Here is a 17,075-nt window from a genome sequence, read left to right as displayed (position 1 = left end):
AGGAGCCTGTCTAATGCCCTGTTATGATGAAGAAATGGTGGGGTTTGGCTTCTCTTTTCTTTCATTTTCTTCGTGGAAAATATTTGGAAACTTGAGAATCGCACACTATTCGTTCTATGCAATTATTAGATTTAATTTTCCAATGCTGGCTGGTGTCTGAAGATCCTGGAACAAAAAGGTGGCTCTTGGTAAAGCAAGATTCTTCTTGGTCCGCAGGTAACATAGAAGAAAGTTTTTTTTTTTTTTGTATAAATCCTGTTTTATTAAATTGCTTTTTTTTTTTTTTTTTTTTTTTTTGTAAACAGTTCTGGGTTTATTTGTGTGATTTTAAGAGGTGAGCCATCATGGTGCTTCTCTATATATATCTAACATTTCCATTTTGTCTTTAGAGGTCCATTTTGGCTCCAGTTCCAGGTTATGTCATTCTATTATACATCATCAGAGGCAGGTGTTCAGCTTTAAATATTGACAGATTTTACAGTAGGAACATGTTGAAGCTTCTAACTCTGCTAAACATATTCATTTGACTGTTACAATCCAAAAACTGTAAAAATGGTGGAATGGAAAGTTACAAACAGTATTATTGACACTGTATTGTCAAATGTTTGCACTGAGACCCCATGTACCATAGATTTTATTTTTAAAAAATCATATTTATATCCATTTACATAAGACTTACACATTTTAAAAGAAATACATACACAGTAAATACGGAAATGTCTAGTATTTTACAATAAAACAGATGAAACAATGTAAAAATGAGTGGCTTCATTTGATAAAAGCTTTGGATGTGCACTACTGCCAAATTTCTGATGACAGCGATGCTGGGAGGAAAGGGGGAAGTTGTTTTGTCTTTTTTTTTTTTTTTTTTTTTTTTTTTTAAGCAGTTTAGTTTTTTTAAATTTTTATTCTTATTTTAAATTAACCAATACATCAGATCTGTTTGTCTGATAAACCCTTTTGTGTTCTCTTCCCTATTACCCTGTTCTTGCAGAGAGTTTTAATGCTCTTTTTCTTAAGTAGTGGTAGTGCACTTCAGGTAAAGTAGAAGAAAGAGATGACATCTAAAGGAGAAAATAAACATTAATTAGTAAGTTTTTTTCATTTTAATTAGATCCAGGATGCAACAACACTAGAAAATATTATAGTACTAAATAAGCTGTTGCACGTTTTACTGAAAATTGACCATCTGAGGGAGATGTGTATTTGGTCTTTAATTTTAGATCTATAATATAAATCAATTATGCATTTTGATCTTTTAGTAATGCATACTAATTCTTGCTCGAAACAAACTCTTGTGTATATTCATTTTACAGCTGTTTTCTTTATGTTTTGATTCAGTATTGGTGGTTAGAGTTTCCTGCATCTTTAGACCTTTGCCTCTTTAGCACAAGGTTGAACACACATTTTAAGTGTATAGACCCTATTGATGTACTCTGTGATTCTCCTTGTTCACAGCAGCTTGACAGCATTTACCTTTTTAACCCTGATGATTTCTTTGCTGTGAACCAGCTGTTTCCAGAATACCATTCACATCTTTTTGAAACACTTCTTCCCCATCTGTCTTTACAAATCCTCTTTGGAATCCTTCATTGATGAAGTTCACAGTTGATTTACCAAATCCCCCTTGACGTTTCATTAGAAGAAATGTGAAACTGTGGCATGTGCTATTGCACCAGCCTGTGACAATGTGACAGTGAAACTGTCCTGGCTGAGCCTTATGATGTGGTGGTGACAAGTATTTTATAAGACAGAAGTGCAGGGAAAACATACAGCCACCGCAGCAGAAAGCTGGACCGTCCCATGTGCACTCTCTTAAACTTCTTTACAAGATTAAATAGCTAGGCAACAGTGGTATTGAGTGTTCTTTATTTATGATCTTGAGAGTATACTAAAACTGGGCCACATGGACTATGTTCACATAACTGTTCTGAAAATGTCAGTTCATGTTTTATGTAAACTCATCAGGGTGGTTTCAACAGATGTTTAAAAAATACCTGAAATATGACCTGAAAGCATGTGGATTGAATCCAGTCGTGAAGAAGCATCCAGAGACACTGTAAGATTGTACCTGGTTGGTATTGTTGGAATAAGCTATTTTGAAATATGAGGCTTTGACATTTTCTGTAAGAAATGTGAGTAGCAAAGTACAAGAATTCTGCAGCCTGCCATCACAGACCATCTCATTGTTTCACATGCAACCCATTTGCAGCTCTTTTTTTTTAGTCTGCTTTACCCATGCATAATGTTTTTTACTATTCTAAGAATTCTCTTATATTGCTGTTGTGCAACAATAGCTCATCAAACTAGCCTTCTCCTCTGCTGCCTGGTTAGAATCAGTCCCACATGTAAATATTTTAGTCACAGTAGTAACAGGACTACTGATGTATTTTAGGCAAGGTGGGTCCCAGTCTGACCTGGATCTGAAAAATTTCAGGGGACGTTATAATGAATAATCTCTTCTCTACAACTATCAATCAGTTCCTTCCCTGAAGACACTGTTGCTCAGGAAATGTGATTACAAATTCTGAAAAGACTTCTGTGGTCCTTCAACAGCTTCAGATAAATTCAGGTCATTGGTTTAAGTTTAAATGTCTGATATAATAATGAAGGTAATATTTTCCCTGTGTAATTTTTATATAATTTACTGAAATTCCAAACAATTTTAACTTGGTATCCAACCTAGGTGATGTATTGAAATTGCACTGATAAACAGTGCATGTACGAAAGTTCTACCTCACACCATCTTGTTGCATCTCTAAAAGGACTTTAAGGTAAGTTAAAAGAAATAGCAGTACATTAGTTTCAGTCATCCTTATATATTAACCTTTACAGTTTGTATCTAAGTTAGCTCTAAATTTTGATAGAATTCTTGAGTGTTTAAAATCAATATGTAATCAACACAGTGGCCAAACTACAAGCGCCTGTGTGATACATATATCACTGATACTTGGAACACTTGAAATACTTGATCTACTTGATCTGCTCCTATAGAATTTGAAGATAATTTGTATAGCTTTTATAACTTTGTAAATGTCTTTTTGCTCAATATACCTAACCTATATACCTATATGCATACAGTGCCAAGTTTTGCCACTTTACTTCGGTTTGTGGATTACCATTTCTAGACAATTACTGAAGAATAAACTCCTTAGAAAACTGTAAGTTAATTTTTGTTAATATATACATTTTCACTTTCTGCCCTTGCACTATTCAGACCTGTTGGAAAATATTGTCTTATGTGCTATTTTTGGCCTATTAGATTGCTTGGCATTCGAACTTACTTTCTTCATCATTGCTTTCAACATTCCAAGTCTGAAACATATAGAGCATATAGGAGAAAATATGCACGTCTCTGCTATCAGTTTCTGCTTCCCAAACTCATTGGGAGTATTGTCATTGACTTTATTGACATAACATAAAGTAAGCCCTAATCTACACACACACATACTTAAAGGAGATTGATATAGTTTGTGCTCCATCATCACTTTTGTAGGACCAGCTTGCCTATTTTAGAAAAAAAAAAAAAAAAAAAAAAAAAGTTTATTTTTTAGTGGTAGCTTGAAGGTTCTTTTTTAACTACATGACAATTTTATACACCTGCAGTCTTCTGAGATCTATGAAGCAAGGCTGACGCTATCAGCAGAATTCTTGTGCAATCTACATTTCCCAATGGTAACGTTTGCTGTTCATTAATGGTCTTTGAATATGCCCAGAATTAGTAAAATCATGATGATCCCAAGCCTCTCCAGACTGAAGATCTAAAAATGGACTTTGTTGGGTAAAAACTAGAAATAGCAATTCCTTTCTTGCAGATCCTGGCATGTCTTGTCTATAATATGCAACAGCTATCAAAGCACGTTGAGTGTGGGTTTTTGGTACTGTCCAAAAACACTTTCCAACTCCTCTGAGTAAATAAATGGAAAAAAAAGCTTCTGTTACTGAGAAAATATTAGCATGAAATGGTGCCATATTGATGAAAGTGCTCATCATGTTAATCTTTCCTGTAAAACTTGTGATGCAGCAGCAAACAGTATTTTTCTGCAGAACTGTGGAAGGATAACAGACTCATAGCCATATTAAAAAGAGAAGTGGTGAGAGATGAAACATGAACTCTGGTACTAGATCTGATCTAAAGCTGTATCCAGCTCAGAATATCTTTTCTTTACCACTGGTCATTTCTGAATGATTTGGGAAGCATGAGATTTTCTGTAATAGATAACTTTGGAAGATTTTCTGTGTAGGGGACATTCTCTCCTAGTTTTATTCAGCTACCTGATGTTCTAAATGAATCCATATCTCTCATTAAAAGAAAATAAATAAATAAATCTCTTCTGCTTTACTAGATTTTTTTTTCCCTCTTTTGAGCTCCTGGTAGAACTATTTCAAGTTCTCATAAAGTAAATTCAGTGCCCTGTGCTCTCTCTCTCCCCCCTGTTCTAGCTCTAAGTATGAGAGCACACAAGTGCGTTATGCTTGGTGAGCCATCATCTGAAAAGTTGTCTGTAAACTGTCTCATCTGCTAAGATGGCACCAGCAGAGAGAACCTGCTACTTGAGATAGGGAGGGAATGGCATAGTGTCTCCTGGGCTGAGCTTTAGGCTGTTGTCTTGATCAAGTGGCTGCCTTAGTGAGTCTAAGTTATATCCTCTGCTCCAAGCTGACTCTTGCTTGAATAATGCCAAAGAATACTGGGTGTAGTGTACATAAAGAGGTTTCATGATGGCCCCTTATGAATACTCACAACAATTCAGTGCTGGCTTCTTTGCTAGGCCTTGTCAGCATGAGTATGTGCGAACTGTTGAGCTGTCTAACCTCTGCAGTCGTGATGAAGCAACTGCAAATTGCAAGAAAAAAAAAAAAAGAAACAAACCAGAACCTCTTTAGAATCATGAAGAAAATAAATCAGTCTGTTTCCCACTGGAAGGATGGCTGTTAAACTGCTCTGTGACTTTCTCTGACATTATATGGGCATGGTGCAGTGCAGAACTCATTCAAAATCTCTTCATGTCTGGTCTACTATTGAATCTGCCTTCCTTAAGTCAGCACAATTTAAAATTTTATCAGAAGTCCTAACAATATACTTGTCATGATGTTTAAATACCACAGTGTTCTCATCACTGGAAGATAGGAAGCCCAATTCTGGATGAAGATGTAGGTCTTCAAAGCTACCTACTTTTAAGTCTACTGAGTTCTGGACCCAGCTCAATAATAAACTATCTGGAAGATCTGCAGTAAATCACTAAATCTCCTCTGTGCCTTAGTTTCCCATCTGTAAAATGGGAATAGTATCTTCTACTTTATAGTAAGGCTAACAGATAAAGTCTATGAATGTTTGTAATGTTCTTAGCTACTACATCTACCACTTAGCTACTACAGTAATGTGGGCCATGGAAATGCCAAGGAAGCTTGCACCTTTATTAGTGCATGGATTTTGCCTTGGAATGGATTCTTGTCTTATGACTTCAAAACTGCCAAAAAGTGCAGGATTAAAAGCAAAGCGTGCACATGAGCAGTGGAGTCAATGGAATATAGTGATGCACTCAGTAAATTATTCAACCTGTATCTGCAATTGTAAAGTAATATTTTTAAAAGGTGAGATACTTTAATGGAATTTAGATGGTTGTATTTTCCTGCCAACTTTGTTAAAGAATTACAAAATGTAATCACTACTGTGTATTACATTACTGCAATATAAATCTATTCATAGACCTAAACTCTCTCATGAGGCAATAAAGAGCAGTATTTGAAATGGGACAGCCTGTGCACTGGTACTTCTCAGAACTTCTGACAGGTGTACTCACATGTTTTCTGTTGTCCATACACCTGAAGAAATAGCTGCAGTGGGATTTTTCCCCTTCTCCCTGCCTTCTTAAAACAATTTAAAAATTCACTTATTTATTATTTATGATCTGCTTGATACTTTTCAAGTCATTACTGAATTAATGCATATTTTAGAAGTAGAAGGATTTCCAGAGAAAATTAAAACAAGTCTACAATAACAGAATTAGTATATGAATTTCAGTATTTCTTAACTGCTGGTTGGTATTAGTTCTTAGCAACTTCAGTTATTTGATGGTTTGAAAGTCAAGTAGGAAAATAAAAATGATAGTCCTTTGTAAGTTCATCCTCCAAAATAAACTCCACCTAGTAGAGAGGTTTATGAGCTGAGAAAGGTTCTTAGATACTGTATGTAATCCTAGATGCATGTCAGTAAATTAATTCCTCGTTTTCTGAGTGTTTTTCTTGCACCCTAACAGCCTGAAGCAAACACAAAAAAAATCAATTTTCCATTCCCTAATTTTACTTTCCCAGCCTCCTTAGGCTGGGTAGGTGAACTCAGCCGTTCCATTGCAGGGCAAACATGCACTAAAAGTCAATTTAGCATACTAGAATAAACGTCTTGCTTTTCAGAAGTAAGTGCAAAAATGACTTCATACCATCAGTTGCCATTTTCCGAGACTGCCCTGATGTCGTGGTTAGTCTGAACCCGGCTGGCAGCGTTTCGGAGGAGCCGGGCATCATGCTGATGCCATGGACCTCGCGGGGAGGGAACTGTCGTCGCCAGGAGGGGCCCCGTCTGAAGTTCTTGTCGTCGCTCTGTCAAGACACAGAGTTGTATTGGATAAAGCAAAATGACATTTGTGATTGATAATCTGGCTGCCTGCTGCCTCTCTCACTGTCAAATTTGTTTTGCAGCAAATGCCTTGCTTTCTTGCACTGCATCCAGTAACTACAATTCATTTGAGACACTTTTATAAGAGTAAATGCTTCAGAAATATTAAATGCTAGAGTGGAAAAGCTTTCTTTAACTCGGTGGTTTGATATACTGGAGGATTCTGCTAAAGCAGAACCTAGAAGTTAGTTCTCTTCCAAATACAGTGATTTGTTACTGTATTTGATGCAGTTGTTTGTTGCTGCATTAGGAAGCTTATATAAAGTGCTAATAAAGAGTTAAACACTCATGTATACACAGAATCATAGGCATATTCATCACATTCTTAAAAGTTTTGTTCCTCCTTGAACTTGAACATTTGTGTGACATACTCTTACCTTAAGATGAATATTTTACATAGGTGGATTTTAGGTTTCCCCATCTGAGGTAACTGCCCCAAATCCCACTCTAAGATACATCGATTATCTTTAAAGAAATAAAAATACCTCCCCCAAAACAAATAAACAAACAAACAAAACACTTTTTTATTTCTTTGTTATTATTATTATTATTATTATTATTATTATTATTATTATTATTATTATTATTATTATTATTATTATTATTATTATTATTATTATTATATTTAAAAAGGTGTAAGTATCCCAAGGAATAAGGCACCCCCTCCACACACCTCCCTACACTCTGGTCATTGAATCTTCCACTCCTTTCTGCATTTTAACTCTACATGAAGTGTTCATCTTAAGGTAAGAGTGCAGAACAAAATTTAGCTCCCCAAATGATATGGGTACGTAGCCATACAGAGGTCACTTTAAAAATACCTTGTTTGGTATTTCCTTTTTTTAAATACCTGTAATGGACTCTTTTGAACAATATATGAATTAACATGTCCTCATGCATTGCATTCAATGTATATATTTTACTATGATAGTTAATAAATACTTAAAATAAAATTAATTACTTCCTCAAGTCGTCTTTCAGTTCCTAGTGCTAAAAGGTTGTTGTATTCTCTCTCAAGGATCTGCCGTGCCTAGAGATACCAAAGTAAAAAATTAAAATGGTTGAAGAGGGATAAATGGCAGTCGTGGGTACAGATTAACCAGAAGTAGCATGAGCAAACTTGCCTGGGTGTTTTGTGTTGGAATCTGTAATAGTAAAGCTAAACTGCTGTAATCAAAGTTTTCATCCAGTGCTATAAGTGAACCATGTACACCACTTTCTAGAATATTATTTGCATATTCTCGCAGGCCAATAGCTTGTATCCAGCGTATGACTCGATCGTTGCTCCACACCAACACATCTGAAAGGACACAACACTGCTTCAGTCTCCTGGTCACTGCTAGTGTCCAAAGTATATAGGTGCATGCATTCATACTGCTTTAATTTAGTATGAGGAATACCAGGAAACTATTAATATAGCTTTGATGGCTTCAACATCTCCCCAAACCCTAAAGCGTGGGAGTAACTGTGGTTTTAGCTACCTTCATGTTAAATGTTTATTCTGAATTGGTTCTGAGGTGCCACCAGAGGGCATCTCCAGAACGCAATTCCTTCCACCTCTTCTAGATACCTCGTCTCCGTTTCTTTATCAGGTATAAGAGCCTCTGTGACTTTCTGATAAAAGCACCTCACTTTCAGACAGATGAACTTAAAGCAAGAGAGTAACAGAAAGTAAGAAGCCCAAGAAAGGACAGTGGTGGAATTAACACCCCCCAAACTCTTTTCAATTCTTAGGTAAGATTTTACAGTTTAACTGTGCAAGGGCACAGGAGAAATAACAATTCCTCAAGGCTTCACTTGAGAATTTTGTATTAAACATTTCTAGAGTTAGGTCAGCACCTACCATTTTATAACATGCCAGAAAGCAAACGGGGAGTTCACAGTTTTAGACTAAAACTATTTTTAGTTTTGGAGGCTGGTAGAGCGGTTCAGGTCCGTGCCAATTATGAAGCTAAGGCAACAAAATGAGCTTGGAAATAATTACTGAGGATTTTTCTCTAAATAAATAAAAAAAGAATCCTACCCTGTTTGTTAGATTAAAAGAACATCACTCACACTGATCTCTGTACTTGTGAGTGGGAAATGCAATGCTGTGTTTTGTGTTGCTAAGTGATGGGGATTGTTCCTGAACCCTTTGCAGAAGTACAGCTAAGGTAGCATTTCCTAGGAGCAGCATTTGCCATCACCTGACCAAGAGCATGCCAAACTTTGGAGTCAGGATGTGCTAAAACACAGCGAGGGAGACAGGGATCAGTGAGACCAAATCCTGCTTGGCACCACGTCTAGCTGACTAATGCCTGGCAGGGGGTTATTACCTTTCTGAAGCAACGCTAGGACCCGAGACCAATAACCAAATCCCCACGGGAACCTCTGTGCCCAATTTCCATGTCTCTGAGCAAAAGAGCACGTTCCCTGAAGCTATTCACCCTTCTATTTCCTCCTTTTAAGCTCTTCTAACCAGGGTTGTGCTTGAAAGGTGTTAACTGTCAGTCTTAAGAGCTGGAAATGCTTAAAGGAATCAAAGGATTCACTTCTGACAATGGGAGAAAACAACAACCCTAATTGCTACATGAAAAATGAACTGTGCAGTGAGACAGCAACTGCTCTAGGGAGCTTTGCACAGAACATACTTTTAAACCAGCTGCTAGATTTTCCAGTAAGGTCAGTTCTGTTAGGAGCTATTCCTATATTTATCAAGCAGCTGCCTCAGTGGCCACCCGTCCAAGCAACCTTTTCTGTGATGCACATTGTGAAGTAAGAAATCAAGGGCAAATTCAAAATGCTTCAAAAAGCAGGAGCATAGTGTTAGGGCCCTGAGTGCTCCGATGTCCCAGTGCTGCTCCCACATGTCCCAGTGAGCTGCAGGCTGCTTGGCCTCCTCCTGAGACTGAAAGAGGCTAGGATAAAGTCTGTCACCAAAATCCATTTTAGCAAAAGGAAGCTATCAAACCACATTTCAGAACTGCAGACCCAATTTAGCAAAGTACTTAACTGTGCCTAATTTAGGGAGATGTTCTGTGTTCTGAAGGCAGCTGGATTTATGCAAGTTTTATTTAAAGCACATGCTTAAATGCTTTGCTAAGATGGCATGCCAAGGGGTTAATATAGTGTGAAGCTTCAAAAGAACAAACATTCTCAGTATTCATTCCCAGGAACTATCACCTTTTATTTCATGCTGACTCATTTCTCTTCGCTTTTCCAGTTCTTTTCTATCATAATTCAACCTCTTTAAACACATGATTCCATATTGCAAGCTTGTTCTGTTATTTAAAGAGAAACATTTACAGAGTTAATAAAGAAAATTTTGAAGATGGGAACATATTTAGGATGTATTTCCTGCATGTCACATGAGGTGTTTTATGGTGCTAATTTAGTAAATCTTGAGGCAAGAGAGGAAAGTGAAATCATTAAAAAAAATCCACAGACTTTAAAAATGAAATGGACAAAAACAAAATGAAAATGTTTGAATATATGTTCTAGTGTAAGAAACCCCAAACATTAAAAATTGTATTCAGAAAAGGTCAGCCCTTGGGAGCTCAGTGAAATGATTTGTCAGATCAGTACTCAAAAGGTGTCAAATCAGACAGTAAATTTAACAAAATCCACTCCTTGTCACATAAACATCATTTCCTAAAGTCTAAATGCCTTTATTTCTATATTTCCAATTTACCTTTCTGGCTATATCCCTCGGTAACCTGAGCAACTGTCAATTTGCTAGTACTGTTAACGGTCTTTAAGTACTACACAAAATATTTTTTCATTACTGCTAGATCTCAGGGCTTCAGATGTTAGTCTGCCATTTTCTGATACTTTAAACCGCTTAATAAATTATTAGTGGTTCTGTATTGTCAAGGCTTTAGTTATACATTAATGGTTCCCTGCTAATAAAGAAGTGATCCATACAAGTACCTTAGTTACGATAGAGAATTGCGATGCTGTACCTCCCATCACGTTTCTGACACTTAACACATACTTTTAGTTGTAGTTTTCCAAGCCAGAACAACAAATAGTCAGTGCTGTTATTCTGTGCAGCACTGAGCACCGCATCACACACAAGAGGCTTTATACGTGCAGTCTTTATGCAAACATACCGATGAAAGCTGTCCACCATTTTTAAGTGCACACGCAGATCTTTCTTCGTCAGATGGTCTAACATCCTTGCATCGACCAGGCACTCCATAAAATAACTGCGGTACTGAGGTAAACCAAGACTGGGGAGCCATTCGTTACCTATCCATTCGTGGTTCATATCACCATAAGCCAGTGTCTACAGAAAAATTAAAAGTAACGAGAAAAAAAAAGGGGGAGATCATTTCTTAAGTTACAGAAGTTTATAGAAGCTAGACCTGAAGCTACTATACTACATAGCTGAGATTTTAAGAGGGCAATGAAAAATAAATGTGAAACAAACACATAAATGTTGAGTTTTTTTATATGGTTCACATAATGAAGATAAAAAATAGATACATTTTGTATCATACTGATGTCAATTATTTCAGCACTATTACAATTTAACAGAATAAAGAACGCATAAATTGCAAGATTAACACATCCCTAAGAGGGTGGTTCTCAAAACTGATTTTCAAGTCTAACTACTTAAAATTTTTATTTTATTTTGGTATGTCTCCTGTCATAGACTGAAGGATAACGCAATGCAAGCTAGGTATACTTTCTGTGGGGGAAAATACAGTCCTCTCATCTCTCATTCTTGTGAGATTTTGAAGAGAAGAGGAAAGGTATAAGTAAAGACAATAAGATTGTGTGTGTTATTTATTATACAGAGAGAGAAGGAAATTTAAGAATTTAAATATTTGATAGTCCAGCTAAGAAGAAAAATATTATTTCTTATTATACAAGACAATCTGTAGACGGATACTTGAGTATGATTTATACAATTGTGCCTCTGTTTTTTTCTAAAAACATCTGGTGTAATTTTAGAAATGTTGACTCCTCCCTAAATTGGCATATTTTGTTAGCCTATTCTCAAAACTGAAGATAATCTTTTCTTGGTTTAGCTGAGAGGTAGAATCTATCTCTAAAATATCTCTAAAATATATCCAGCCGGGAATACTTAGACTTTCTGTGTCTCTCTGGACTTAACAAGCAAAAAACATGGGCATAATAGGATGTAGGAATATAAGGAAAGGACCTAACATGTTTACCTCTATGACCTTACTGGTGCCACTAAAAGACATGGCCTAGTGACAGGATGTGGTAGGTCAGGTTGATGGTTGGATGATCTTAAAAGTCTTTTCCAAACTAAATGATTCTTTGATTCTACTGTACGTGCCCTGATGCAGGAAAACTGCCAAGCGTCCTTTGAGACTTTGAGGCTTTGCTGTAAGTAGGGACAGTGAGACTGCACACATTTGCGCATATTCAGAGGACAACAATCCTCCAAGTAGAATGCATGGGCAGAGTCTCCTGTATTGATATGACTGGCAAATGCTTTATGCCAGCATTTGAGTTAGTCCAAATGCCCTCATTCTTTCAGAATATTTTGGGCCATTAAACTACTTGCCTTCTGGATATCAAGATACTTGTAGCTATTTGTTTTGGATACTTTAATCTGTGATTCTTTAATCCTGGGAGGTTAACAAAATACTGGGCATGTAAAATAAAAGACTGTTTTGAGACCCCTAAAAACACTATATTGTATATGCTAACTGCATTTTCTTTTAAGAAAAATATTTATAGTATGTCCAGAGATGTTTTTGTATTGACGAATACTAAAACATACACATTGCAATTCACTCACGAGATACTACCACTATACCATACTCCTTTTTTGCCTACTGGTACTGGGTTAATTGTTATTTTTAACTTTTAATTCAATAAATAAATAAATAAATAAATAAAACGTGAAAGAGTCATACCTGAGCCCAGCTGCCTTCTTCAGACTCTTTCTGTGTTATCAGCAGGAAGCAATTAGTAAAGCAGGTAAAAAGACAATAAAAATGAGTTATAAAGAAGATGTGTTTTTCATGCATATGGTAAACTTACTACAAATGAAAACATACATGTAGAATGTGCTCATAAATATTGGAACTCAGGTCACCAGCAATGCCCTGGGATGAGCTATCTGAAGAATTACAAGACTAAAACTATAAAATTTTAGGAGGGCAAATCTAGCTCTTTTCAAGATAGAAAATCTTTATAGCTTGGTGAAACTTTACAGCATAATCTCCAACACTTTCTATGGTTTCACAATCAAAACACAATCATTTACTTCCCCAAATTGGATATTATAAATGTCATGTTCCATTGCTAGTTAGATCTCACAATGTTCACAATACAAAGCTGTGTTCTTGTGAATGGTTTGAAAAGTGCTTTCCACACGGCAATTTTATGACAAAAAATAAATTGCTCTGGCTGACCAGTTAAATAGGATCAACTCTACCTCTGGATCATTCAAGGTTGTTATATTTGTTTTTACCATCAACAATAAAACTGAAAAGTAACTTGGTTATAAAAAAAATATTGATGAAAATCTACTTCGTGAATGTTCATGAGAAAATACAGAAGCAAAAAGAAAATACAGCAAGCATACATTTCTATGAAGTAAGTATTCTTTACTGCATTAAAATTTCACTTTAGCTTTTACTGCATTAAAATGTAGCCTCTCTCACCATCTATGGGTTAAGTTGACTGTAAAGTTTTCCAAATTAAAGATTTTTCAGACATCTCATTTTAGGATTGCATTGCATCATGTTTTATAAACACTATTATGGAGTTGTTATGGACTAATGGACTGCTAAAAAACCAAAAAAGACCCAAAATAATGTATGTTTCAAAGAAAAGAAAAAAGTCAGAACAATTAAATAAAATGTACTAATATTTGTGTGTCCCTTGAAGCAGGGAGAAGTTTGATAAAACGAAATAAAGAAATGATGCACTCCATGCACCCTAGGTCAAAGAGCACAACTATGCTAGTATGGACATGAAAGACTCATGTGAAAAACTCGTGAAAACTCCGAGTTCTGTTATGCACATTTCTCAATACTTTTCTTATTTGTTCTGGTTCATCAGATACAAAATTATGTTTAGAAGGGGTACCAGGGAAATGTTGCACCTGAAACTGCAATGATTTCATTTCACTAAATGAGGATTCACATTGGCAGGAAAAAGAAATGCAAAACTCCAAAGCTGTTTTTACTTATGTACAACACTTGTGATTGCAACACAGTTGGTAATTTCTTTTTCTGAGAAATGGTGGAACTGTTCTTTCTAATGTCATTCTTGGGAAGCAGACTAGAGAGGCTATGGCATCTGTGTTAAAGCAGATCCATCCTAGTTCTCTTCTGAGCACTGAAACAATGCATAAATGTGAATGGAAAGACTAACCGTTTTAGCTGGAGCAGCAAGATTTTCCATTTCTTCATGGGTCACCCAAACATTGCCTGAGGGCTATGAACAAGGCCCACAGGGAGGCAGGAGGGATCCACATTAGGTAAGCAGTGGTAAAGAAGAAAGGCAGCACCACTGTAAGTTAACAGCGTATAGCATCACCATCAGCACAACCACGATCTTGCCTCTACCAAGCTGCAACTAGAGACAACTTTAGACAACTTGTTTTGCATCTTTGTTAGAGAACACACCTGAGCCTAAACAGACATGATGGAATATTTCAGCTAGCACTGATGGATGAATGTAGTCACAAGGAAAAGAAGAATTAAAGCTGTGTTTCACGTGCAAGGGGCAAATACAACCTTTAGGTCATAGCTCTGTCTGGAGGTAAGCTTCATTTCTCAAAGATTTTCCAGCCTAAATATTCTGCACATATCACATGCTCATATTGTAATCTAAATAATGATTGCTTCCCCCACATTTCTGTGAATCAAAAACGTCAAGAGAATACACTTCTAAGACTATTTTTCCTCATTGTATTGTTTTTAGTCAGATCATTACTAGGGAAATGAGATGATGCAGGGAGGGGGTGTGGAAGCCTGCTGTGCGTAAGGTGAAATGTGCTGTGCTTTCTTGAGAGCTGCAGTAAATTAACTTCTTTCCTGAGAAAGAAGGGAGGCAGAAAGACTTGGGATTCAGAAATGCATAGTCCAGGGCTGTGCAGCATTGTGCTGCCAATTAATTAATGTGAAGTTAAGAGCAAAGCAAAATTATTCCCAGTGCATCTAGCTCATATGTGCTCTTTTCTTATTTCATAAGTGACAATTATCTTGTGCTTTGAAATAACATTAAAGTCAAAATGGATTTTGGTAAATAGCTGCTTAGTAATTCAAAGCTGTGTTGAGTCTATTATATACACCAGCATTACAATTCATGATGTTAGCATGGTTAGGACATACATATCAGTTCTGTGCAGAGAAAGAATTGGATGGTGAACTACATTCTTAAAGGATCTTAGCAGCATTAGGATGAAAGGCCAGTCAATGAGAAAATTCGTGTCCTTTTGCCCAGTTTCTCAACTGCTTATATAGCTCAGCGGTTCTGGATCTATTGCTAAACCCCTCAAATGCATCTCAATTCTCATTTCCTCCAAAAGATTCTTCATGAATTCCATGAAGATTACAGATCACAGAATATAAACATCATCATTATTATTATTATTAGCATTAACATTGTTTTATCATCATTACTTATCACATTATTATTATTTAGAAGTCCGGGCTGAACTACAGTACTAGTGCTTGTCCTTCACTCCTACACCATGTTTTCTAATAATCAAGCCTCATTCTTTTTTTTGTTTTTGTTTTTATAACTTTTTGTTGCTATTGTTTTGTTTTGTTTCAGTCTCTGTTGCTTCTTTCATAGTCGTCACCATCAGCCTCTCAGCATGAAACTGATAAGATACCCTCTTGGTATCTTTTTTCTTTTTCCCCTCATCAGTTTGGCCTGTTTGCCTGTTTTTCTTTTTTCTTTTTTTCTTCACTTTCCATTAGGAGGTGCTTTTATCTGCAGCACATATATTCTTGCTGTGCCCCAGTGTACTTTCATGCCTTCTTTTTTTTTTTTTTTTTATACACTCCTTTCAAACCCGTTTCTTCTCTACTTCTCTACTTGCTTCTTTCCCGTCTGCTCTACTCTCTCCCCTTTCCTCACCAAATGCACACACTCTACTTCTTCCTTCCATGCTCTGCCCTCACACTTCCAATCACTGCTTCTCTTAAAAGCATGAAGAACCTAAAAGCAGCCAACTCAGACTGGAAAACATTTGAAAGGATACAAAAAGGGGGAAAGTGATCAAGATTCAGAATAGTTGTATTCCTAAATAACCTCTTCCTTCTCCTGCCTTACCCCATCCCACAAACAAAAATATGATAAACAACAAAAGAAGAGAAACACAATCTGATTTGGTTGGGAGATTTGACCTGAAGGAAGTAAAAGACAGGTAAAACTATAAATAAGGTGCTCAATACTGATCATTTAGATAACATCAAGGTTAATCAAAAGCACATCTTAAAAAAAGGTATCAGCTAAAGGAAAAATATCAGCGACCAACAATCGAGTGACTGATGAACAAGTACTTCCAACTCTTTAGAAGACAGTTCACACTGATTGTGAATTGTGTGTTACCAGAGTCACTCTCTAACTACAAAAGCCTTTTTGCAGACTCCTGCAGATTGAAGTGGGAAAGAAGAAGCTAGCTGAACAGGACTCACTGTTCTGGATGTTGGAGGTGCTGATGGACTTGTGAGCGATACCATCTCCTGGATTGCTAATCGGAGTTTTAAGCGATGAAGAGGATTGCTGATTCCAATTTCTCTTTGAATCTCGGTATCGGACAAAGCAGACATAATAGCTCCACTCTTCACATTGGCACGGCAGGCAGCAACATACCAAGCTGGCATTCCTAGCCAGAGCTGTTGAGATAAAGTACACATTTTTTCAAGGGAATTGCTTAATTTCTTTCATGAAATTTATCATTGAGACAACTATCAGCCTGAATAAGCATGGTAACACACATAAATTAGTATAACAATCATACTATTTATTAAAATGAAATTGTTTTAGAACCATTGCCATGGCTTCACATGAACTATTTTTGTTGCTTTTATTATAAGCCAGAATGCAAGGGATGCTTTGGATAATTTTTACCGCTGTTTCTCTATCACATAGGCTCCTCCCTTCCTGTGCCTTTAACAAGCAAATCTTGGCACAAGTCAGTATTACTGGCAGTTTGATAGTCTTGTCATATATAGAAAACAATCTAATAAGAATTGATTAAGTCATTTTTCCCCTTTTCTACTAAAATGGCTTTCTCTCTCTTTTCATGTGAGTCCCTGTGGTGTACTTGTGGGCACAATCTTACCCTTCTCAGCTCATTTTTTTTCCAGGAACAGTGCAGATAACCCAGTGAGGACTGGGCTTACTGGAAATCTGGGAACAGTCTGGTACAGCGTCACACTGCTGCTGGAAATACTGGTTAGACGTCACAGTT

The 17,075-nt window shown here is 36.5% G+C and overlaps 1 protein-coding gene across 10 annotated transcripts in view; it reads right to left on the bottom strand.

Moving 5' to 3' along the window:
* Positions 1–880: 880 nt before the first annotated feature.
* Positions 881–17,075, bottom strand: part of PPFIA2 (PTPRF interacting protein alpha 2) — a 325,957-nt gene continuing 309,762 nt past the window's right edge. For all 10 annotated transcript variants that reach the window (XM_032186559.1, XM_032186593.1, XM_032186585.1 and 7 more), the window contains 10 exons: positions 16,297–16,497; positions 14,021–14,083; positions 12,553–12,582; positions 10,768–10,943; positions 9,839–9,936; positions 7,801–7,976; positions 7,638–7,706; positions 6,441–6,600; positions 4,745–4,837; positions 881–1,064 (listed from right to left, as the gene is read on the bottom strand). In XM_032186559.1, the coding sequence (XP_032042450.1) occupies positions 4,779–4,837; positions 6,441–6,600; positions 7,638–7,706; positions 7,801–7,976; positions 9,839–9,936; positions 10,768–10,943; positions 12,553–12,582; positions 14,021–14,083; positions 16,297–16,497 (1,032 nt within the window). In that variant the 3' untranslated portion in view covers positions 881–1,064; positions 4,745–4,778. The remainder of the gene's footprint in view (positions 1,065–4,744; positions 4,838–6,440; positions 6,601–7,637; positions 7,707–7,800; positions 7,977–9,838; positions 9,937–10,767; positions 10,944–12,552; positions 12,583–14,020; positions 14,084–16,296; positions 16,498–17,075) is intronic.

This window comes from Aythya fuligula, chromosome 1 (assembly GCF_009819795.1).
Source record: "Aythya fuligula isolate bAytFul2 chromosome 1, bAytFul2.pri, whole genome shotgun sequence".
Lineage (NCBI taxonomy): Eukaryota > Metazoa > Chordata > Aves > Anseriformes > Anatidae > Aythya > Aythya fuligula.
This window is presented reverse-complemented; position numbering and strand designations above follow the sequence as displayed.